Genomic DNA, 25,218 nt, shown 5'->3' on the forward strand with positions numbered 1-25,218 from the left:
TAGCTACTAATAATAAAGGCATTTATATTTCCACAATATCCAGCAGATTGCATTGAGTCAGTGACTTGCAGCATTCACTCCTCCTGGATGAGCATGTAGAGACAGTGGACAGTCACTGGCATTGACTTTGCAGCAATCCCTCATACTGAGCATGCATGTAGCGACAGTGGAGAGGAAAAACTCCCTTTTAACAGGAAGAAACCTCCAGCAGAACCAGGCTCAGTGTGAGCGGCCATCTGCCACGACCGACTGGGGGTTTGAGAGAACAGAACAGAGATGCAAAGAGAACAAAGAAGCACTGATCCAGGAGTCCTTTCTATGGGAAGGAACATTGAAATGTTAATGGTTATAGCTCCTTTAGTGGCTACACCTAGGAGAGAAAGCAAAGCAGATGAACTCTGAGCCAAATTTCAAGAGTCTACAGTACGAGAGAGAGCACATGCAGTTAGTCACAGTAGAAGCTCAGCCAGTAACTATGTCTAGGAGAGACAGGGTTAAACAAAAGTTGAATGTAATGACAACAAAATCACACAAAAATCATCAATGGAAATCAAATTTATTAATCAATGGAGGCCTGGATTTGGAGTCACACACACAATTAAAGTGGAAAAACACACTAGAGGCTGATCCAACTTTGATGTAATGTCCTTAAAACAAGTCAAAATGAGGCTCAGTATTGTCCTGCACAGTGTTGGGCTGTGAGCACAAACCCCATTTGTGGACGTCGGGCCCTCATACCATCCTCATGGAGTCGGTTTCTAACCGTTTGTGCAGACACATGCACATTTGTGGCCTGCTGGAGGTCATTTTGCAGGGCTCTGGCAGTGCTCCTCCTGTTCCTCCTTGCACAAAGGTGGAGGTAGCGGTCCTGCTGCTGGGTTGTTGCCCTCCTATGTCGTCCTCCACGTCTTCTGGTGTACTGGCCTGTCTCCTGGTAGTGCCTCCAGGCTCTGGACACTACGCTGACAGACACAGCGAAACCTCTTGCCACAGCTCGCATTGATGTGCCATCCTGGATGAGCTGCACTACCTGAGCCATTTGTGTGGGTTGTAGAGTCCGTCTCATGCTACTACGAGTGTGAAAGCACCACCAACATTCAATCGTGACCAAAACATCAGCCAGAAAGCATAAGTACTGAGAAGTGGTCTGTGGTCCCCACCTGCAGAACCACTCCTTTATTGAGTGTCTTGCTAATCGCCAAAGATATCCCCCTGTTGTCTAATCCATTTGCACAACAGGCTGGGGGTCTTTCTGCATGGAGTTTGCACGTTCTCCCCGTGCATGCGTGGGTTCTCACTGGGTACTCCGGCTTCCTCCAACAGTCCAAAGACATGCCTGTTAGGTTAATTGGTCTCTCTAAATTGACCTTAGGTGTATGAATGAGTGTGTGCATGTTTGTTTGTGTGTTGCCCTGCGATGGACTGGTGGATTGTCCAGGGTGTACCCCGGTTTTAGACCACAATAATTTATTAGTATGGTGTAGGGCCTCCTTTTGCGGCCAATACAGTGTCATTTCGTCTTGGGAATGACATATACAAGTCCTGCACAGTGGTCAGAGAGATTTTAAGCCATTCTTCTTGCAGGATAGTGGCCAGGTCACTACGTGATACTGGTGGAGGAAAACGTTTCCTGACTCGCTCCTCCAAAACACCCCAAAGTGGCTCAATAATATTTAGATCTGGTGACTGTGCAGGCCATGGGAGATGTTCAACTTCACTTTCATGTTCATCAAACCAATCTTTCACCAGTCTTGCTGTGTGTATTGGTGCATTGTCATCCTGCTACACGGCACCGCCTTCAGGATACAATGTTTGAACCATTGGATGCACATGGTCCTCAAGAATGGTTCGGTAGTCCTTGGCAGTGACGCGCCCATCTAGCACAAGTATTGGGCCAAGGGAATACCATGATATGGCAGCCCAAACCATCACTGATCCACCCCCATGCTTCACTCTGGGCATGCAACAGTCTGGGTCTTCTTTGGGGCTTCTCCACACCGTAACTCTCCCGGATGTGGGGAAAACAGTAAAGGTGGACTCATCAGAGAACAATACATGTTTCACATTGTCCACAGCCCAAGATTTGCGCTCCTTGCACCATTGAAACCGACGTTTGGCATTGGCATGAGTAACCAAAGGTTTGGCTATAGCAGCCCGGCAGTGTATATCGACCCTGTGGAGCTCCCGACGGACAGTTCTGGTGGAAACAGGAGAGTTGAGGTGCACATTTAATTCTGCCGTGATTTGGGCAGCCGTGGTTTTATGTTTTTTGGATACAATCCGGGTTAGCACCCGAACGTCCCTTTCAGACAGCTTCCTCTTGCGTCCACAGTTAATCCTGCTGGATGTGGTTCGTCCTTCTTGGTGGTATGCTGACATTACCCTGGATACCGTGGCTCTTGATACATCACAAAGACTTGCTGTCTTGGTCACAGATACGCTAGCCATATATATATATATATATATATATATATATATATATATATATATATATATATATATATATGGCATTTTAGAAAATAGAATGAGTAACTCAGTAAGTTTCTGATTTCGCCACTGAGCTGCTGTCATGAGTTCTCAGCACTGCATGGACAGTGTATGGAAAGCTGTGATTTAGTTAGTAGAAATTGAGAGGTCCTTCTGGGAAGTTAGTGAATATAGTCTTCAGAGTTGAACAGGCTCCACTAGGCAGAAGTGGGGGCATCATGAGCTGAATGATGTGTTACAGACAGTTGCTGGAGCCCCCAACAGTCAGTCAAACGGTTAACCAAGGTCCTCAGACACACATGGTGCTTTGTAAATACATCAGACCGCATCAACAGCACTTGTTCTGTAGGGCTTGTATTTTCAGCATGCGTGAGACTGAATGGTTGTATTGGCTCTTTGACATGCAGGGATTGCTCTGTAAAACCCCATGCGGTGTTAACAAGCATGAACTGATTCCAACAATTTCCTGCTGGTAACTTTAAATGTTTAGCATATGCAAACATGTTCAAGCAGTATCTTAAACAAATGAGGAATCTTTTTCTTTCTTTTTTTTGTCTTAGAGATAAATAACATGTACTTAAATATATAAATCCAATTTCTGACCTCTCTTTTTTCTTGTGTGTGTGTGTGTGGGGGGCAGCTTTTGCTCCATGACTCAGATTTCAGATACCTCTCCTCCCACTACCAGCTGCTACTGTTTTCAGTTTGCTATTAATCATAATACAAGTTTTTAAAAATCATTTGCAATCACTGAACAGATGCTGGTGGCTCTGTATGAACAGTGAATCTGGAGTTTTGTTAGTGTACCAAACTGAGTATATCTCCCTCCCTCTCTCCCTCCCTCCCTCCCTCCAGTGATACACAGTGTATTTACTAAGGTGCTTGATTAAAATGAAATCCCTTCAGTAATTGACATTTTTCAGGCAGGAATAATGTGTTCCATTTCCAGCATCTCATACTATAACTGTGTTTACAGTTTGGCTAACATTTTGATGTCTGCAGCTGGTGTGAAAGTGTTTTCAGTATTTGAGTATTTTGTATTCTTACATAAAGAAACAAATCTGAACAAATCAGCATATTTCTAGGTTTTAGGCTTTGGCGTCCCTCTACATAATTTAAACGTAGGTCTCAATAGGATGGTGGCATTTAGATGCTATTTCTTTGCCCTGTTTTTGTTGCTCAATTTTACTGTTATCAATCTTTTCAGCTTAATCTAAAAGTGATTAATATGAAATTACATGTAACTATTAACTATCAAACATGGCTAAACAATAAACAAGTATGTCTTCAACAAAATAGCCTTAAAAACAAATATGGGAAAATGTTTGCCTTTTATCCTTTACCATAAAACAAATTGAAATACAACCTTTAGACCTAAAAACAGTTGTTTTCTCATAATTGTTTTTTTTTTGCGGCACTAGAGGCCTTTATATATGTCCTTTTTTCGACAGTAGGTAGACAGGAAAGAAGGCAAAGAAAGGGGGAGACATTCAGCAAAGGTCCGGGACTCGAACCCGCGACAGCCGCATCGAGAATTATAGCCTCTGCACATGGTTGCACGCTTAACCCCTAGATCACCAACACTGCGCCCCAGTTGTAGTGTTCTATTGGAAATATAAGAATTGTGCAGATGGAATTCTGATTGTCACTTAGCTTGGATAACATACAGTTATTCCAAATAATTCATCTAAAAAGAACACATGGGTGTATGTAGATTCTTATTGTGATTTGTGCTTTGTAGCAAATCCAATCTGAGGTGTCGTGTGTTTTTCTTTTTTCTGTCATAGTTTTCTCTGTGCTTCTGCTCCAGAAAGCTGCAGAGGTTGAGGCTTTGGAGCACCAATACTAGAGAGGACCTTTATAAAAATGTGTTCATTTAAAAGACACAGACAGATGTTTAAATTCCTCAGCTTATGTTTTTAGTTTTTGTGTTTCTAAAGTGTTGTCATTTATCTAAGCTGATTTGTACATCTATAGGACTCTGTCATAAATGATCTCAGCAGCAACATTACTGTTTACTCTCCAGCTTAGATGACATCTCAAATAGTTTTGTTGTTTTTAAAACAGTGTTGTTCAGCTGGACTAAATGCAATAGAATGTGTAGGTTATATTTTGTCCTGACTCTACATTTCATTTTTAGCATCACATCTCTCAGTATCACATAATGATGAGGGGGAAAAATGAATTAACATTTTGTGAATTTAAATAACAATTGTGGGCCTTGGTTTAACATTTCTATAAAGCACAACTCAGTAAAGAGGCTTCAGTCTTTTTGACTATGACACTTTGCACACCTATTTCGGAGGATTTTCTGCCATTCTTCCCAAATAACCCTTCTCCTTTGTTATCTGCACTATATATTCATTCTCATTGTTATGCTAAAAGGTAAATGACCAATCTTCTACTTTTTTCCAGCTGGGTTAAATCCTGGGTTACACTTTGCGATTATCAGCCATCTTGGCCACAATCCTTCGTCATGAAAGAATCAGGAGAAAATCTCTGGTTGTGAGCTTAAATCTGTGGTCTCTAATCATTCAGTGTGACAAATGGACCCAACGCCAATTCAGTTCTCTCCGACCAACAATAACCTGGAGCAAATACCTGTCTGGGAAAATTGTGCAGCGTGACTGCTGCTGCAACCGCTATATCTGATCCCTGCCCTCTTTTGTCCAAAAATTACTACTTTTAACACCGTCTTCTTCCTCCCTCCTTTCTTTGGGGTTGGGCTTGGTTTCTGTTCAGATATGCACTTTAAGCTTTAAATTACCACAGAACTTCATCAGAGTGTAGAAACATTTTGTGATGAAGAATCCTGATTCTTGCTGAGAAATGGTTGAGAATGAAGACTTTCTAATGTCCAATTTGACTAAACCTAAAAATAAAAGTTTAGTTAAATATTTCTATTTTGTCTGGTGCTCATTGACTAACGCAATAGATAGAATACATTCTTCCAGCAGTGTTGCTAAAGGCAAAAGTAAAAGAAACAGAGCATAAAAAAGGGAAGTTAAGAGTCATAGTGAGAAGGAAGTCTTGAAAATGAAACTTAGGTTTTGTCTGTTAGGTTTAAAAAGGGAGAATGAATGCCCCAGAGGCCATTTCCACAATACCAGATGCAGAATTGAATGAAGTCTGATATTGAGACTGATAAAATTATTACTAAATTAGTATTTCCTTCTGCATCGGAGGTGGTGCCCGTTTAACTAGAGCAGTTGCTTAAGTAAAACTTTAAGGGAAGTTTCGCAGGCAGCTGCTCTTTAAACAACGTCCTGCTTCCACAAAGCTGAACTCCTGTGTAGAAGCCCACTCCGCTGCAGAACGTGCCCAGTTCACCTTTATTTCTCTGCACCCATATAAAGCATCTGTAGTGTGAAAATTTACCACTATTTTTAAACCTGACAACAATGAAAACCTAAGATACAGTTTCAAAGTTTCGTTATCACAATGACTCTTTCAACTTCCCTTTCCCATTTCCCATGTCTTTTACTTCCCTCTATATAATTCATTAACACTGCTGAGACTATGTATTATGACCTCAGAAATCTGGGCTTTTAAGCCTAGTACTCACTCTTAAGACATGCTACATCATACAGGTCTTACACTCCATGAGTTTGAGATTGTAAAAAAAAAACCCAAAAAAAAACATTGAGGTCTGCATGATTGAAGTTGCCAGACTGCATGATTTGTCAGTCCAGCACTTACAAAGTGCTTTATCAACTCCCCAGAGACCCCAAAACGTTTTACACTACAATCAGTCATTCATCCATTCACACACTGACAGTGGTGAGCTGCATTGTGGTCACAGCTGCCCTGCGACAGACTGACAGTGAGGCTGCCATACACAGGCTCCACCAGGCCCTCTGATCACCATCAGCAAGCAATGAGGGTGAAGTGTCTTTCCCAAGGACACAACGACTGAGACAGACAGCCGGTGTTCGAACCGACAACCCACCGGTTAAAGGGTGTACCTCTATCACTGTCACCATGGTCGCCCCAGAGAAAAGGGATCTAGAATAGGCAGCAGCACCTTAGGTTGATCCCACCAAGAAATCAGTCCCACAACTATTCAACTTCAGGGACAAATAAAAAAAAATTGTTTGTTTGAGGCTCCATGGGGAAACAAAATGAAGAGGAAGAAAACCCCCAATATTTTTAAATAGTAATGTAAATAAAAACAATTGAACAAAAAAAATCTGTTTTATCCCTATTACTCTGTCATTTTATTGTCAACATATTAAGTTATTAACAGCTTCCAAATGAAGACCAACAGGCTTAGGCTTTCACGTTAAAAATAGATTTTTCTTAAAATGAATCTGGTGAATGTTCCTCAACAAATGCAGAAAACAAGATGCAACCAACCAACTGACCATCTGTCAAACTGACAGATGTCAGAAAGACCATGTACCCTCATTCAAAAATGGAATAGAAACAGTAAAACAGTAGTCCTTAAATTTACAAGTAATCTGTTATTTTACAAAAACCGCAGAAAAGAAAATCTCACACAAAGAGCTTTAGGTCAGTGCTATATTTAAAATTTGAAAAGTGCAAAACTAGAACAAGGGTAATTGCTTCAATAGACTGCGATTTTGGGCCGTTGCAGACAAAAGACGAGGATTGTAGTAAAGTCTTTGTTCGTGGCTCTAAATCTGTGGTCTGTCGTCACACTGTGAGACAGGTTCAAAGACAGCCGTTGTTGGCGTTTGCGACCAAAGATGACCTGCGATAAATATGACATGACATGAAATATTTAAAATGACAATCTCACAGTGTGAGACCTGCTAACACCTATGTCCACTAATCCACCAATAGAATTGCAACTTAAAAGCGCCACCCCATGTTGGCCCCTGTTCCCCAACCATGTCCACGTTCTCCTCCTTTTCTTCATATTTGTTTCGAGGCACATAAATGCTGCAATCGCAAGGGCTGCAATCTTTATTGTGTGTTTGCTTTGGTTGTCTCTGGCAGCGCAGATGGAGGCATATGCTGATGCAGCGCACGCTGACGCCGTTGCATGTTGTTGTATGTTGTAACCGATTTAGTAGTAGACGGTTATCGTACAATGTGCGCACATCAAACTTGATGTCGTATCAAAGTTTATTAGAGTTTATTAAAGTTTATTAAAGTTTATTAGATCCATGTCGCATAGTGGGTCCAGGAATAGTCTAAGATTGCTATAATCGCACAATGGGCTATAGCAACAAAATATTTTTATATTAAATTAAACATCACTTTTTTGCCATGTGTGTTTTGAAAGTGCATGTCACACATTTTTGACTTTGAGAAATATTGCATTGCCTTGCATTTTGCTACTTTTTTATAATTAGGCATATAAGTAGTGAGAGTGATGCTAAGGCACTTATGCCACTTCTCATGCAACTTCTCACCCTTGCACTTCTAGGTTCATTGTGTTCATATGTCCAAAATGTCGCTCAGAAAGTAAACTTCCTACATAAACAGCATGTGGTTCAAAAATTTTGCTGCTCTCTTCTTTTTACATTTTTGGACAAATGGCAAGATCTCCTGATGGAGGTCACAGAAACGGTCTAGAACCCTCCTTTTGCTGATCCATCCGACATCATTATGAACCAGCAGGTAGAACAGGAATGGAACAGGTGGTGTTATAAGCTGGAGGCCAATCAAATAACATTACCAATACTCATGATGGTCTCCATTGTGTTTTTAAGTTCACACCTGAGCTTTGCACACAGCTCTCTTCACATTGTGTCTATCTAAACCAGCGCATCCTCCCCATTGCACAGAGAAACAATGGGTCAGAATGTAGTGTGTAGTGGGATGGACGGGAGCAAGTGAGCTCTTCTCATCCTGTACTGAAAGTGCAGACACAAATGTGCCCTTTTGACAAACGAGGTGGTGTTTCACAGACCAGTCAGTAGCACCATGTTTCTGGGGGTTATGTGCACCTCAGGAACCTTTTGGTACTGACCACCTCCCTAGCTGTGGTGTTGATGAGGTTGTCATGTCACAGCAGAATAAAACAGCATAATAATAAGTTTTTGTCTCGCATTTTGCACATCAAAAGCTTTGATTGGTTGTCTGTCTGCATGGGACCCCCCTTAACTCCTGACAGAAATGTCTTTTTTCTCTTGCCCAGATCAAAGTTGGAGCCAAGACGGCACTAGTTTTACAGTGCCAGAGCCATTACTTACAGAATGCAAACACCAAGATTTGGTGCTTAGCAAGCCCTAGCACCAGTTTAACATGTTACATATCTTACTTTTGCTCCCAGAGACCTGTGTAAGAGAAGTGCTTCAAAAAAAACTCTTAACATACGCATGTGTCTGTGTGTGTGTGTAATATTCACGATCACGCAGAGTGAGTCTGTTGGGTGATGTAATAATAAAGCCTTGGGTTTTGCTGAGTGGCACAGATGGTAGTTCACAGGAGGGGAGGGTTGGAACTGCAGCCTTCTGGAGGCAATCCAAGCTTTACTGCAGACATGTCAACGGCGGGTATGGGGGAATACTCTATTTGATGTCCACTGTGCCGCATAACCTTTTGTTTTAATACAGCTTATCTTGTCTTGATCATGAAGAAACTGAAATAAAAGTGAAGATATCTTCCCACAGTTTCATTTGCCCATAAACCTACAGATATATGTGAAAAAAATTTATATTTTGAAAAAGTTAAATATTTTCAGTGAAACTTATGTAGATTCATTACACATTAAGCAAAATATTTCAAGCCTTTATTTCTTGTAATTTCAGATCAATAAAAATGATATTTTAAACACAAATGTCAAGCTTCTGAACATTTCTATGCACCAAATACTTGGTTGGGGCTCTTTTTGCTTGAATAACTGCATCAATGCGGCGTGGCATGGAGGCCATCAGCCTGTGGTTCTGCTGAGGTGTAATGGAAGCTTAGATTGCGTTGATAGCGGCCTTCAGGTCATCTGCATTATTGGGCTCGATGTTTCTCATCTTCCTATTGACAGGTCAGGTCAGTCTGCTGGCCGGTCAAGCACAGTAACACTATCTAAATGTGCCAAGGGTATGATTGATTCTGGACTTAACTGTACACAGAAGGCTTAAAGAAAATATAAACACCTGCTGAATTTAGTCGTTTTTTAATAAGTTAGCCTTTTGTGCAGAGCATTATCCTTTTTTGACAATCTGCTTTTTATAGAGTACAGTGGAAGTGTAGCAAGCATATTTTAGCTGGTGTTGATGCTCTACCCCCTTAGCATGGTAGCTGTACTTCAAAAAAAGCATAACCTTAGTTAAAAGTGCTGGCAACATTGACCGGTCCTTGTACCATGGTGCCTCTCCAGCCTGTGTCGCAGGGGCTGTTTTCCTTTATTGCATGTGATTGGATTTGAACTGGGTCTGATTATTTACTCTGTGTATTGCCCTGTGATCTGAGTTTTTACCTTCATTTTTTTTATAAGGATTCAAAAAATATTTTCTTTCTCTTTCTGCAGATACAAGCCTTTCTTTCCCTTCCAAGTGCAGCCTCTGCTGGGTTCAGCTTGTGATTTGGATCTGTCAGTCCAGGACAGAAGGCTGGTGGAAGGCAAACTCAGAGTCACCCTCATTGAGTGTAGCAGGTGACACACTTTGTCTTCTCTTTCATTCTCTCACCTACCTAATATATCTGGACATGTCTGTGCACATACTCACAAACAAAAAACACCTTTATTTCTCAGGTTGTCTGAGTAGGCCACAATAAGAGACGTGGTCAGCACAAGATGTCCAACACATTATGCTTTGTCATTTATCACCAGTCGATTGCATCTAGTCAATGACTTTGGAACGATCCTTCATACTAAACAAGCATGCAGCGAAAGTGGATAAGAACAGTCTATAAATAACAAATGTTATCATTTGACAGATTTTAAAATGACTGTTACAGTTTACATGTCTTCTGACCATTAAGATTGATTGTTGAACACTTAAGGCAATATCTAAATAAGCTTTTCAGTGATTTAGGATTATAACAAAATGTCAAGTTATCATTGTTGAAAATAGTAAAACAATATTGTTTATAGTAAATAACAGTTTTTTGTCAATAATGATCAACTCAAGTTGTCAGTATGTCCTCTTACAGCTTAGGCCTGTAGCAATATATCTACAGACATAACTCAGGATAACTTAACCCAATCTAACTATAACCTTTATCAAAAGGAAAGTTCAAAGCCTAGTCATAATGTTGACACGGACTAAAACTAGGACCTGGTTCAACAGGAAAGCAGCCTGATAACAGAAAGACCTGCCTTCCATTCTGCTTTTAATGCCACCTTCAACCTGTAGTCTGAGAGCAAAGGGCTTTTAAGGAAACACATGAAACAATCAGGGCCCGTATTCACAAGGAATCCTAAGACTAAAAGTAGCTCCTAGTTTTGTCATTTTAAGAAAAATCTTAGAATTCCCTAGAATTTTACCTCTGTAAAATAAAAGGTTTTCACAAAGCACCTTAGGCCTTAAGAGAGCTCCTAATGCGAGGAATAGTTGAGAGTAGTGAGGAGGACTTTTAGTGAGCCTAAGAGTGTCTTAAGCAGAGAAATGGTGGAAAGACTGAGAAAAAGGAGAGATATTCTTAGTACAATGAACAACAGTGAAAATGCTGCCGGCTCTATCGTGCAGGCATGTTTAGTGGATGACTAAACAGTCGAGTAAATGAACACATAAACTTCTATAACAATCATTAATATAGAGATAAGATAAACTTTATCATCCCCCTAGGGGGAAATTAAATAGTTTTAGCAACAGGACAGGTTAAAGGTGCATCTAGTAAGGTAATTTTAAGAAAGATGAATAAATAACAAAAAAAAAAAAAAGAATAACAATGAATGAAAAGTGCAGAAAATTGCAAACAATATAGTTCAAAAGACTTTAGATATTACTTACAGACTGTAAAATGCTTTTGAAGTACAAATTGGAAAATGTCAGATAAACCATATAAATAAATACACTCTCAAGACAAGATAAAGTACTCAGTATACATTAAAGGGAGATGTAAATGAGATGAATAAGTATTTGCTGTATTGAAAATGATGTCAGTAGCCATAACCTAAATAGTGGGCTACATGCACCTTCTGTGTGGCATTCTCCTCTCTAGCTTCTGATTTCAGCTGGTAGCCTAGCTTTTCACATTCCAGGCTGGTGCGTGAAAGCCGAGGCAACAATGCATTGATCTGCTCAGCAATGCACTCCCTCTTTGTTCACACAATCAACATTCCTCTATTCTTCTTTTTGAGCTGTGCCAACAGCAGGCTCTGCTCCCCTGACCAGTTTGGTTTTTTCCACCTTTTTTTCACTATTTTGTTTTGGTCGTTTTATCAAATCTGACCTCTTTATACAAGAAGGTAATCACAGTAGAATGCTCACAGGTGAGTGTCAAGTGGTTCCCACTTTTTTGGGCTTACACTGCAGGGTTCCCCCACTTGAAAAGACAGCTTGCTTCAATAGGATTCAAATTGCATTTCACTCAATGACTCAGAAACAATTTTTCTTTTCTTTCTTTACTGTATTTTCAAAGTTCACAGGTGGTCACAATCGGTGAAAAACCTTAAACACAAAGAAAACACAAAATGGTTAAGCAAAAACTCAAAAAACCACATTTAACTATGATCAAAATAATTAGCCCATTAAATGATTATAAATTATTCTTGAAACTAAGTATAACATCCCAAATTAAACACCCAAAAATCAAACAAATATATTTAAAGCATTAAATATCAGTTTCTACATATAAAGGGTGGAGCCTGAAGCTCAGCTCAACACCTCCCACTCGATCTTCCCACAGAAACCGCAGGCAAGATCGCATAGTCAGCTTTCTCCTGGGTTTCCTGCCTACTCCTCTGCTGTCAGCAGGACTACTAACCGTCTGACATCTCTGTGAAGAATTGTGGTCTGAGTGTCCCTCAGAATGCTGGAACTGGGATACTTGGATGCAGGATTCCTGGATGTGGGTCTCACCTCTGGGGCACAGCAACCTGTCATGACCAACATTCACATCCTGCACAATGCCTCTGGAGTCTGGGTTGACACTGATGACCCTCCCAAGCTTAAAGTGACCTCTCAATGCATTCTGATCACACAGCCAAACAATGTCTCCGACTGCAATATTTCTTTGTGTGGTGTGCCATTTACTTCTGACAAAGAGATTTGGTCCAGCAAGTTGGCTCCAGGACCTCCAAAACTTGTTAACCTGGTGCTGCATTTCTTGATGTCTTTTATAGGGATAACTTGTGAAGTCAAAAGTTTTCCAGTCACCACTTGATGATGCTCGTCCCAGCAGAAGGGAATTAGGTGTAATATACTGTACAGTGTCTTCCTGGCTCTGAACTCTGGCATCAATAGGGCATTCATTTGCAAGGTTAGCAGCAAGTTGAAGTGTTGTTTGAAACTCATTGAAGGTGAGCCCTGACTCTCTTTCCAGACTCTGGACCCTTTTTCAAAATCCGAACAGCTACTTCAACAGAACCATTTCAATGAGGGGAATCCGCTGGCTGGATTTTCCACTGCCAGTCAGTTCCATTTTGAGCTGGAGTTTCTTCCACAGCGGGCCTGTTCATGCCATCCAGAAACTGGTACAACAATGATGTTTGTGGAAGGTCTGATTACAGGTCAATATTTCATAGTTTCAGAAAACCCAAAAAGAATTTCTAAAATGGTCTAGTCTGTGGAGATATAAAATTTCACAAAATAACACCATAATTTCAGAGATGTTTTCATAATGTGGTCTTAGGGAGCTATGCACCATTTATATTACAACGTCTCTCTCGCATTGTCACTAAGTCCTCACTGGAGGTCTGAGCTACCCTTTTTCCCATGAGTGCAAAAACGTTTGGAACCCCATGTTGCTTTATTCTGACATTCCCCTCTTCTGGCGCAGGGTCCAACCCATGCGACAATCCAGCAAAACGTTTGTACAAAAATGTTCTAGTAACCAAGATCACATTAGAACCAAAGAAATGAATTCTGACATAACTATGTGTCACTATGAATTTAACGAAAGCAGCATAAATAAAATCCAGATGTTTTTAACTGCAATTCAGTTCCATTAACAACTAAACACAAACTTTAGTTATTCAGTTCATCAATGTCTCACTTAGAAATTAGTCACATATCATCCTGATTTGTCTTGTATAAAGATGAGTATTAGATTAATGGACATCTAATGTAATTCAGATGCATAAACCCTACAAATTCGAATCTAATAAATAATTCCCACTAAGTATGAAGTCATGACTCAGATTCTTTATCAAAAATATATATTCCTTACTTTTGCATATCTTGAACTGTCAGCTAGCTTAATGGTACCAGGGAAACGTTCAATCTAATAAATCACCAATGATTCTGCATGCAAAACTAATTCTTCAAACTAGTTTAAACTATTTCATTAACCTTTTAATAGTAAAACACATAAATCTAAATGTCATGCTACATCCTTAATTATTATACAAAAAAAACACGTTTTTAAGGCAACAATCACTACAAGCCTTTTGATTCTATTGTCTCTTAAACAGTGTTAAAACTCAGGAAGGGAGGTGCTGAGCGTCACCATGACAACAAAGGCATGAACCACCCTGGTAGGTGGGCGGAGTCAGGCAGAACTAACCTTTGATTGGCAGCCTCAGAAACAAGCTGCTTCTTAACTCTCCTGAAAACTCAAAGTTTTAATCAATCTGGGATTTTCACACATTATTCTAAACATGGATTATTGTTTCATGCAACATATAATCAAACATTCATTCCAACAAAACAAACACAAACATCAAAGACAAACAAATGGCCAAATCTGAAGCTTCAAGAATTCAAATAAATTTTTAACAATCTCTTTTCAGAATATGTTTTCTCAGTCATATCTTTTAATGCTATAATTGATCAATTTTGTTATGACAATCGTCAGGATCCTTTTTAAAAAAATGAGTGTACATAGTCCAAAAAGATTTCAAAGTATTTAGAAGCACAGCAACAGTTTTCTCTTAAATTAATCCAAATTTACTGATGCTGAAACCTTTTGCTGATTCTTTGTACTGTAACTCTGTAATAATCACTACAATCCTGAGAGTTATTGTTATAGTTCTCTTTTTGTTTGACTCAATTTGATCACAGCTGTATTGCAGAATTTCAGGTTAAATGCAAAGAAGTATTTTAATTCAATTCAATTCAAATTCAAAGATACTTTATTGATCCCCGAGGGGAAATTAGAAAAGTCAACATTGACATTTGTATGGTATACCCAAACTAAACAAAACTGCAGTGTTTGACTTAATCAGAAATTAAGATAAGAAGCTTGTCTCCAAACTGGACTTTTTCCCACATAGTGTTTAAAAAAGAACAAACATCATTTTCTTTAATTTGGCTATTTAAATTTTGAGAGTTGGGGAAAACTTATTACTAGAACCCCTCTTTTACAATCCAAATGCTGATAAATGTTCCAATATTTTATCTCTTAGTAATCTGAAATCACCTTGTGTACCTTTCTACTCATATGTATTCCTTTAATCTTTAAACCCTAAGAAATCAAACAAGGAGACTGGAGTTTGATCCGACCATCCTCTTACTGTTAAGAGAGCCTTTATTTCTTTTCTTTTCCTAAAATGAAGGATTTTACTTGTCTTTATTCTGTTATAAAAATCCTAACCTTGGTTCCAAAACTAAACTCTTGAACCCCAATCTGTGTTCCCCAGAGTAGATATTTTGAGTATTATTGCATTTCAAAGCCACCAAATGACTGGAACTCCTCATTGGCTTCGATCTATTTTAATAAGTAATCGGTCTACCTTTATTAAATATTATAATTTTATGGACCCAAAATCTATGGCTTACAGGCTTCAGGAGTCCAGGAACCACAAGTTGAGTACTACTGCATTGAACAATGGTGTTAACTTTCTGCAGAGATTGAAGGATTGGCTAAATATATTATATCTGCTTGGACAATAATCAGATGTAAAATCACTAGTTCACAGCTCCTAATTTACCTCAGATCATATTTGCTCCTAACCCAGTTCATAAGAAGCTTCAGACAAACATTATGCTAAAAAGCCAAAAACCAGATCTGTTTTAAAAAGAAAAAGCATGCTTAAAAAACTTGTTACTGTGGTGGAAAATAACTCTACGGTTCTGAAGGCCTTTTCATGCAGAGTCTTTTAGGGAACATGAGATTAGTTTAATTTTTGTGTGGTACCACTGTCCAATCAGATTCTTTCTAAATAACCCAATTTTTCATTCTCATTTTAAAGGTTTGTTTTTCCAAGGGAAATGTGTTTAACAAAACCAATTACTCTCAAAAGTTTTAAAAGTTTTTAGCTGGTGATATCTTAGAAAACAACAAGTGTTTTAATATTTCTATGCAACACAGAACTGATCAGGTTTCTCTTTCCTTCTCCAAAGGGAGAATCTGCAGAACCAAACCTTTCATAGTTTTTGTCAGGACCTGATATAAGGTACAGTGTAAATCAACACGCTGCATGAATCAGAAGAGGGAAGAAAAAACCTAATGTAACCTCTTCCCAGCAGCTGCTGTGAAAAACAATGAATTTGTACTTTCCATAAGCGTCAGTTAGCACTTGCAGACAAAAACTGCACCAAACTGTAAATACTGTGTCAGAGACTGTATGAAGACCATCTGTAGTAAAACTAAGCCTGTTTTAATGAGGTCTCTACCCATTAGATTTATGGAATACAAAATCTGACAACAGAAAATAATGCCTGAAGGAGAAACCCATCAGGTTTTACGCATTCGCTGGGTTTTAAAAATACTCCTTCATGAGATCTGTCCTGAGAATAACATAGAAACACATGGTTACTGCTGAGTTTTGGAGATGTTGTAACTTCCTCTGCTTTTAATAATTTTTAATAACTAGAATAATTGACCCTGAATATTCCACGACAAAAGAGAACTTGTTTCTCTAAAAGAATTAACCGGAAAATATCAAATGAGTTAAGTTATCACCCTTTTAACGATACTTTTCTAACCCTAAAATAATATTTTAACCCGCTATATCTGTCCACGTCAAGCAAGCGTGTCACATGAGCAGCGGTTAATAAGCGTTCTTCATTGCAGAAAATAGGAGAAGATTTATGCAAATGTGTGTGTGTTTGTACGTTACCCCCATCAGTTTCTAAATCGCTCCAGAGTCAGACTGTCATGGCACACAGTTCTCCATCAGTCCAAAAAAACAACCAGGCCCTTCCCAGGTCTGTTGGTGAGACATTCAATCATTCTTTGTCCACTTTAACTTCTCCAGGAGGGAGAAAGAAGAAACTTTGCTCCGATTTCTCTTCTGCCCGCATAAGATGCTTTCAATATAAATCCAGTGCATTCACTCTTCTGGCTCTTGCAAACAGCATGGATCGTTGTCCATCTCAGTGGGTCCAGACTTCTTCTGAGTTTTTTTTTTTTTTTTTCTTGTAGAAAGTCACACTGCGATTTTCAACATGCAGGAAGGCAGATCTCTCTCTTTCAGGCCGTGCTGGAGAAGCGTCTCTGGTGGAGTAGCCATGGAGAAGGGCAGGTTTCTAAAATCCAGACTCAAAAATGCAGATGTTGAACTTATATCCCATATATGTGTGTATTTGTGTGTGAGAGAGGCAAAAGAAAAGTTTAGTATAGGTTCAGATTTTGCACAAAGAAATATTATCAGTCAGTCAGTCAGTTGTCCCCCTGCCTGTCACTTCCTTCCACAACATGAACTATACTCCTTTCTAAAACAACTTTCTTTTCGCATCTCTAATGTCCCTTTTCACTTTTACCTTCTTTTCCCGACTGATCGCAATATTTAAGACAAACGAAACTTCCTTCAGGAAAGATTTAACTCTTTAACCTCTTAATTGATGCACTCTGTGCTTTTTAATATTTTTATTATGTTTTTTTTTATTTTTCCATCAAATGTTTTACTTGAAACTATTTAAACTATTTAACTTATTTACACTCAAACTTCCACGCTGGGAAAAACCAAACTTATCTTCCAAATTAAAGCACATTTAACACAATCATCTCCACCTTTTTCTTTCATTATTTTATAAATCGCAGAGTCTGGAGAAGGAGACACCCCTGATGCCTTTGAGGTTCCGGAACCCATTTTTTCTTTTTACCTGTTCAGCGGCACGTCTGCCGACTGGCTTTTCTCCTTTATGAGGTGTAGAAAATTGCAAAAAACCACCCGCAAAACCCTGTTTTGCTTTTTGTTATCGTTTCCAATAACAACCTCCCTGTTTACCTCTACAGGGTAACGTGGCACTCAGCTGATGTCCTCCCTCTCGCAACTCCAGAACCTAATTAATTGAATAGGAGATGATGGTTAATGTGTAAAAAACAAATATACATTATATCATACAGAGCAACTTCTCACTCAGATATATTTGTAGACAATTAGTTCGTATCCAATCAGCCAGAAGCCGCAGGCGGGCACCCGAACTCCACTACCGTAATATGGAGGTGGACTGAGGACAACGTCTCCAGCCTGGCCAGGCGTCCGTGTCCCCCTCCTGCGGTCTCCTCTGGCACGTTAGATCCTGTTTGTGACGCTAAAATTGTTGTGGAATTTTCTTATCAAAGTGGAGAGAAGTTGACTCATAACAAGAGAAAATCCGGACTTTGTCTTTATAAGTTTTATTCAAAGGCATTCAGCGTTTGAATGACTGTCACCAAGCAAGTCAGTTGAACAGAGCCCCGAACGCTATTTTCACACAGTATTTATACCAGAACAAGACAGTGTTATCTCAACTGCAAAGAGTCCATGTTCTATGACCCCAACCCTTCTTGAGTTCAACAGTGACAAGCTTATCTAGGAACAGACCTAACTGCCCTAACTGACATTGTCCTAAAGATGGGTCTGAACCATTAAACGTCTGATAATGGCTTTACAGCTTACTCCCTAACACAGATGTTCACAGGAGTGAGGTAACCCAAAGGTCACACACTTAGGAACACTTAATAAAATAATTTCCATTACAGACTCCACAAGTCTTACTATTGGGCCTTGATCACATGCCCAACGCAGGTAGAGAATGGCACCATAAGCCTGCTCGCTGCCATCAGAAAAGGTAATTATATCAGTTTCAGCAGGTGCACCCACTGGTGTCAGAGCTCTCAGAAACTTGACCTTACTCAGCTGAGCATATTCTTCAAAGAGACTGATAGCATCTGCTCTAAGCTTTTTTGAGAGAGCAATGGTTCTATGCTTAGCCTCCTGAAATGCTCTATGGACCAGAATGGCCCCTTTCTGCTTGACAGGCGTTGTCAGACCAATTGGGTCATATAGCCTGGAAACCTGGCTGAGTAATTCTCGTCATGTCAGTGGGTTTGGTGTCTGAGCTCTCACCTGCCCCAGTTGAAGGTCTTTGCCGAGTCTCATTTTCCTTTTTCTCTTTGAGAAGTTTATTCCAACCATGACATGGAGGCTATCACTTCTTCCAAGATGTAGCCAAGGCCAAGAGCTTTGTTTTCTTCCTCTCCAAGCTGATTCGGCAGAATCATAATCTTTGGAGCAGCCTCCAGTGTCTGCTTCCCAGCAGTCTGCCTCCCACTTTGACCAGAGAAGACTCATGGCTTCAATTCAAACCCCCCTGCATTTAAGATCTGCTCGACATTTTTTGCGATGAGTCTGAGCCGGTTCAAGTTGTTATGAGAGGTCAAAAGGTCATCAACATAGCTATGCTCCTCTATTACTCGACGCTCCTCCGCAAAATGGCTGAACTCTGGGAGATTTGCTGTTTCCTTTAGGCCAAGTTGAGCAATACAACCTGCTGGCTTATCACCAATGTTGACTCTTGTGACTGCAAATTCACCTAGCTCCTCCTCCTCAAAGTCACGCCACAGGAACCTATGCAGGTGCACCTCTCGGCCTTCAAGCCACACTGAATTATACATCTTCCGTATGTCCCCCAGAGCTGCAAAACTTCCACTTACAAACCTTACTGGAGTTGTGACAGAGTGTGGGTTTGGTGCAATAAGGTGGCTGATATACCATACTGGACCAGTCCATATATCCAAGATATCTTTAGACAACTTCATTGCAACTCGGCACTCAACTATCTCATGAACTTGAGCTGCACGGTCTTCCACTCTGGCTCCTTAGCCAGTTGTCTCTCAATCCTCATAAATGTAGCTTGAACTGCACTCGTGTTACTTGGTAATGTGGCTGGATCTTCTACCCAGGGATACTTGGCATGCCAATGAGGCTTCTCACTATGGTCATCAGCAACTACATTCGTGAGCCCACACTTTACTACTTCCAGCTCCCTTTCTTCAACAAGGGTCATTTCTTTTCCTCCTGGCTGGCAGTTCCCACAGCGGCAGTCTCCACATTTTGGGACACAGCCGGCGCCAATGCTGTTCCATTTCCACCACTCTAGGAACCTGGATGTAGTAGCTGGACAACTGGACTTGTGTCTGGAGGCAACTGGAGGTTGAAAGGTAATCAATTTTTGCTGGTTTTGTGGATAGTAACTTGGGGCTACACAAATAGGTTCCTCATACTTCACAGCAGCAGTTCCCATAGATCTTGCAAAGTGTGTTCGAGATATGTGAGCTGATATAGTGACTTCTTCAAACAACTCAGGATGGGTGCCAGCAACTGTTTTTCCCAATGGTCCATCCCACAACATGAGATCCCCAACAGTGCACATTTTCTGTGGTGCGAGCTGACCCTCTTTGTGGCTTATAAGGAGGTGAATCTCTTGTGGCCTTACCAGGTCACCGAGTGGGATGCCTGGGAAGAACTTTTGCAGCTTCTCTGGAGACACATGCTTATGGATATCTGCAATACTGTCTAGCCCATAACAAACCAGTTGATGGGATGTGAAAGTGCCTCTTGAGCTACGGATACGAATTTTCAGGAGGTACCGCTTTGTATTGACAGAAACCTTCATGCCTCCTACGTCATGGACCACAAGCGTGATATCTTCACTTCTGAGATTTAGTCGGGCTGCTGCCTTATGAGTGATATAATTTGTATCAGAAGCTAGATTGATCAGAGCCCCAATATTTTGTCCATCATTAGCTGTGACTTCCAGAATCATCATTATAACAGCCCATTCTGTTAGTCCATTCTCTTCTAGAAGACTCGAGTGACTTTTTGCAACATGGGAGATCCTTGATGCTGTGTTACAAAATACATTTTGGCATTGCTGGGCTAATTCAGGTGAGAGTTTTTTAAAGAATTCTTCTTGAGCTTCAGTGTAATTTGTCCTGTTACTACCTCCTACTGTTCCACTTCTGTTCCTCCTTTGGATTGTGCTGTCTCTAGATGTTTCAGCATTTGGACACGGAGAGTAATAGTGGTCTATGCCTCTCTTCTCACACTCAGAATATTTACACAAAAATTAAGTTTTGCAGTGATCATCAGCGTTGTGGACTTCCAGACATTTCCAGCAGGCTCCCAACTTCCACACTGCATCCTTCTTCTCTGTAAAATTAAGCACACGGAATTTCTTACAGAAGTATAGCTTTTTTCTGTGTTTGATGTCCCCACAGACAACACACCCTGATGTATGACTGCTTGACTGGTTTGAGGTTCTAGTCCTTGCTTGCCTCTGCTCTGCTCGGGTCAAGTCGAGTTTCTTTTCTCTGTGAGTCCTCATCCCTCAGTTGGTCGAGCTGCTCATAAATACTCGCATTTTCAATAACTTGGATTAGCTCAACAATTATCTTGGGCTGGTGACTTTTGACATGTGGAAATCTCTGGAGCTCCTCAACTATTTCAATAGCAATAGCTGGTTGGGATCCAAACCTGTTCTCCAGTACATGAAAAATGTCATCTGCTGTTTTATAGGGCACCAGTCGAAGCTCTCATTATTTACTCATCCAAACTGTCAATGAGCTGGAACTTCTTTTGACCCGGTGGGTTCTCCTCGACTCAGAAGAGCCTCCCAGTCTCTTTTCCAGCGATGAAAATCTCGCCTGATGCCAGTAAACTTGGGGAGGGAGGTTGGCTTCAATCTGATGTTGGGTAGCTGATGGGAGATGCGCTTGCAACTCTTCCAGCATCTTCTCTAGCCTTGGCTTCAATTAACTCTGCCTTTCTGGACATTAACTTTGGAACAATCTGCTCAAGCTCTCTTACACGCAAATGAAAATCCTTCTGCTCAGCTGGAGGGGCCCAGCACTTCCACTGTGTGTACTGCTCCTTTCCCTTCTTCACCAATCTTTCCATGTTGTCGAACATGAACTCAAAAGCCTCTTTATTTCCACCATTTTCTCTTCTGCAGCTTTCACCACCATTGTCAGTTCCTCTTCACCATAGTTTGCTCACAGTGTCTTCTGGACAAGGTCCTTCAGCTCCTTCAGCTTCACTTCACATTCACTTAAACGTTTCTCAATGTCAGCCTTTTGCAGCTCACTCAACTGTGGAACTTCTCCAGAATCGTCTAAGTCTGCCTCTGCAAGATACTGAGCCTCCACAACTTCATTGGCTTCCATAACTTTATTAGCCTCCATTACAAGTTTCTTAAAGCTGCCTCTGAGCTACTCTTCAGAAATCATGGCATGCATTCGAACAATGTTGTTAGCCATCCGAGAGAATAATCTCTTTGCAGAAGGTTCTGTTTGTTTTAAGCTGCTCCAGTAGCTTTGAGTCAGCCATTTCGATTTCCAACAGGGTTTCTGCTTTTATCCTTCATCGGTTTTTCACTGTCAAGTGGTTCCCACTTTTTTGGGCTTACACTGCAGGTTTCCCCCACTTGAAAAGGCAGCTTGCTTCAATAGGATTCAAACTGGATTTCATTCAATTATCCAGAAACAATTTTTCTTTTCTTTCTTTCCTTTATTTTTAAAGTTCACAGGTGGTCACAATCGGTGAAAAACCTTAAACACAAAGAAAACACAAAATGGTTAAGCAAAAACCCAATAAACCACATTTAACTATTGTCAAAATAATTAGCCCATTAAATGATTATAAATTATTCTTGAAACTAAGTATAACATCCCAAATTAAACACCCAAAAATCAAACAAATATATTTAAAGCATTAAATATCAGTTTCTACATATATTCAAGTACAGTCTGCAGCTCACCGGCTCCTTCCTTTCCTTGAAACAAGCTTTCTCAGTCCTGCAGTGTCCATTTTCCAGCACCTCTCTCACACATTGTCAGCAGCTCATGTGTTAGAGAGTACCTGCAAACAATTCATTTACTCATCTCCACCTGGGGCAAACAGGCTGCTGCCACCAGGGTGGGAGACACACCAGACCTGCACTCAGCCAGAAAGGGGTGGGGCCTGAAGCTCAGCTCAACACCTCCCACTCGATCTTCCCACAGAAACCGCAGGCAAGATCGCATAGTCAGCTTTCTCCTGGGTTTCCTGCCTACTCCTCTGCTGTCAGCAGGACTACTAACCGTCTGACATCTCTGTGAAGAATTGTGGTCTCAGTGTCCCTCAGAATGCTGGAACTGGGATACTTGGATGCAGGATTCTTGGATGTGGGTCCACATTAATATCAAATAAAGTAGTAAAGTGATCAGCATGCCGACTAAAGAAAAAAAAAGCAAATCAAAATAAGGTTCAGATGTTTTGATGCTGTTACAATCAATTTAAGTTTTGTCATCATGACTTGTACATTTCTTAATCCAGTCGCATTTGGGTTTTTGTTTTTGTTAACAACCAATCACAACTCTTAGAAGACAGTCACACCTAACCACACCTCCTGACTAAAATGTAGCTGAATCTCTCTTAACCTAAGACTGCTTGGCAGGATTTTTTAGGCTAAGTTAAGAGCTCTTTGAAAGGACCTTGAGAATCTTTGTGAATACAGGCCCAGGTCTCTTAATATACACTGTTCGTTCCGTATAATAACATTTAGTTTGACTACCTTTAGCTTTGACTATGGCACGCAGTCACTGTGGCATCTTTTTGATGAGCTTCTGCGATGTCATAACATATTTCCATTCGTAGCTGCAGTAATTTTTCTTAAAGATCTTGCAAACATGGTGTTTAAGTCAGACCGCTGTGCAAATTCCTTCCCAGCATATCTCAAAGATTCTCAATGGAGTTGACTGGTCTGGACTCTGTGGGGGCCAACCATGTGTTCCATTGATGCCTCATGCTCCCTGAAATACTCTTACATAATGTTAGCCTGATGAATCCTGTCATCTTGAAATATGGTCGTGCCATTAGGGACGATGAAATTTACTGATGGAATCATCTGGTCATTAAGAATATTCAAGCAGTCAGCTGACCTCATTATTTAAGCACAAAACATTGGTAAACCTGGAGTTGACCAACTGTAGAATATGGTTGTCAAAACTTTCATAGATATTCTATAGTCTTCGTTAAAAAAATATATTTAATTATTCAAAGGAACTCATTTGCATCAAAACCAATACAAACTGATCCATTCTATTTTGCCCAAATTGTTGCGCTTTTTCTGGCAGCCGCACTCCTGTAACAGAGACACTCTGCCCTAACCCTCATTGAGCTCCTGCTGGAAGTTTTAGACTCTGCTAACATGATGACTACAGCCAGGAAAAAAAAGAAAAACATCAGCTACCCTCTTTTGCCAACCAGGCAAACATAAAGCGTTGTTTATATATATATATATATATATATATATATATATATATATATATATATATATATATATATATATATATATATATATATATATATATATATATATATATATATATATATATATTTATGCACTGCTCAAAAAAATAAGGGAAACACTCAAATAACACATCCTAGATCTGAATGAATGAAATATTCTCATTGAATACTTTGTTCTGTACAAAGTTGAATGTGCTGACAACAAAATCACACAGAAATCATCAATGGAAATCAAGTTTATTAACCAATGGAGGCCTGGATTTGGAGTCACACACACTATTAAAGTGGAAAACACACTATAGGCTGATCCAACTTTGATGTAATGTCCTTAAAACAAGTCAAAATGAGGCTCAGTATTGTGTGTGACCTCCACGTGCCTGAATGACCTCCCTACAACGCCTGGGCATGCTCCTGATGAGACGGTGGATGGTCTCCTGAGGGATCTCCTCCCAGACCTGGACTAAAGCATCCGTCAACTCCTGGACAGTCTGTGGTGCAACGTGATGTTGGTGGATGGAGCGAGACATGATGTCCCAGATGTGCTCAATCAGATTCAGGTCTGGGGAACGGGCGGGCCAGTCCATAGCTTCAATGTCTTCATCTTGCAGGAACTGCTGACAAACTCCAGCCACATGAGGTCTAGCATTGTCCTGCATTAGGAGGAACCCAGGGCCAACCGCACCAGCATATGGTCTCACGAGGGGTCTGTGGATCTCATCTCGGTAACTAATGGCAGTCAGGCTACCTCTGGTGAGCACATGGAGGGCCGTGCAGCCCTCCAAAGAAATGCCACCCCACACCATTACTGACCCACTGCCAAACCGGTCATGCTGAAGGATGTTGCAGCCAGCAGATCGCTCTCCACAGTGTCTCCAGACTCTGTCACGTCTGTCACATGTGCTCAGTGTGAACCTGCTTTCATCTGTGAAGAGCACAGGACGCCAGTGGTGAATTTGCCAATCCTGGTGGTCTCTGGCAAATGCCAAGCGTCCTGCACAGTGTTAGGCTGTGAGCACAACCCCCATTTGTGGACGTCGGGCCCTCATACCATCCTCATGGAGTTGGTTTCTAACCGTTTGTGCAGACACATGCACATTTGTGGCCTGCTGGAGGTCATTTTGCAGGGCTCTGGCAGTGCTCCTCCTGTTCCTCCTTGCACAAAGGTGGATGTAGTGGTCCTGCTGCTGGGTTGTTGCCCTCCTATGGCCTCCTCCGCG

The 25,218-nt window shown here is 40.6% G+C and overlaps 1 protein-coding gene across 1 annotated transcript in view; it reads left to right on the forward strand.

The window, feature by feature from the left end:
- The window catches only part of pdzd8 (PDZ domain containing 8), a 95,532-nt gene that overhangs the window by 17,467 nt on the left and 52,847 nt on the right, over positions 1 to 25,218 (forward strand). The window contains exon 2 of the mRNA XM_047351363.1: positions 9,926 to 10,051. Within this exon, the coding sequence (XP_047207319.1) occupies positions 9,926 to 10,051 (126 nt within the window). The remainder of the gene's footprint in view (positions 1 to 9,925; positions 10,052 to 25,218) is intronic.

Source organism: Girardinichthys multiradiatus, chromosome 22, assembly GCF_021462225.1.
Source record: "Girardinichthys multiradiatus isolate DD_20200921_A chromosome 22, DD_fGirMul_XY1, whole genome shotgun sequence".
NCBI classification, from domain to species: Eukaryota; Metazoa; Chordata; class Actinopteri; order Cyprinodontiformes; family Goodeidae; genus Girardinichthys; species Girardinichthys multiradiatus.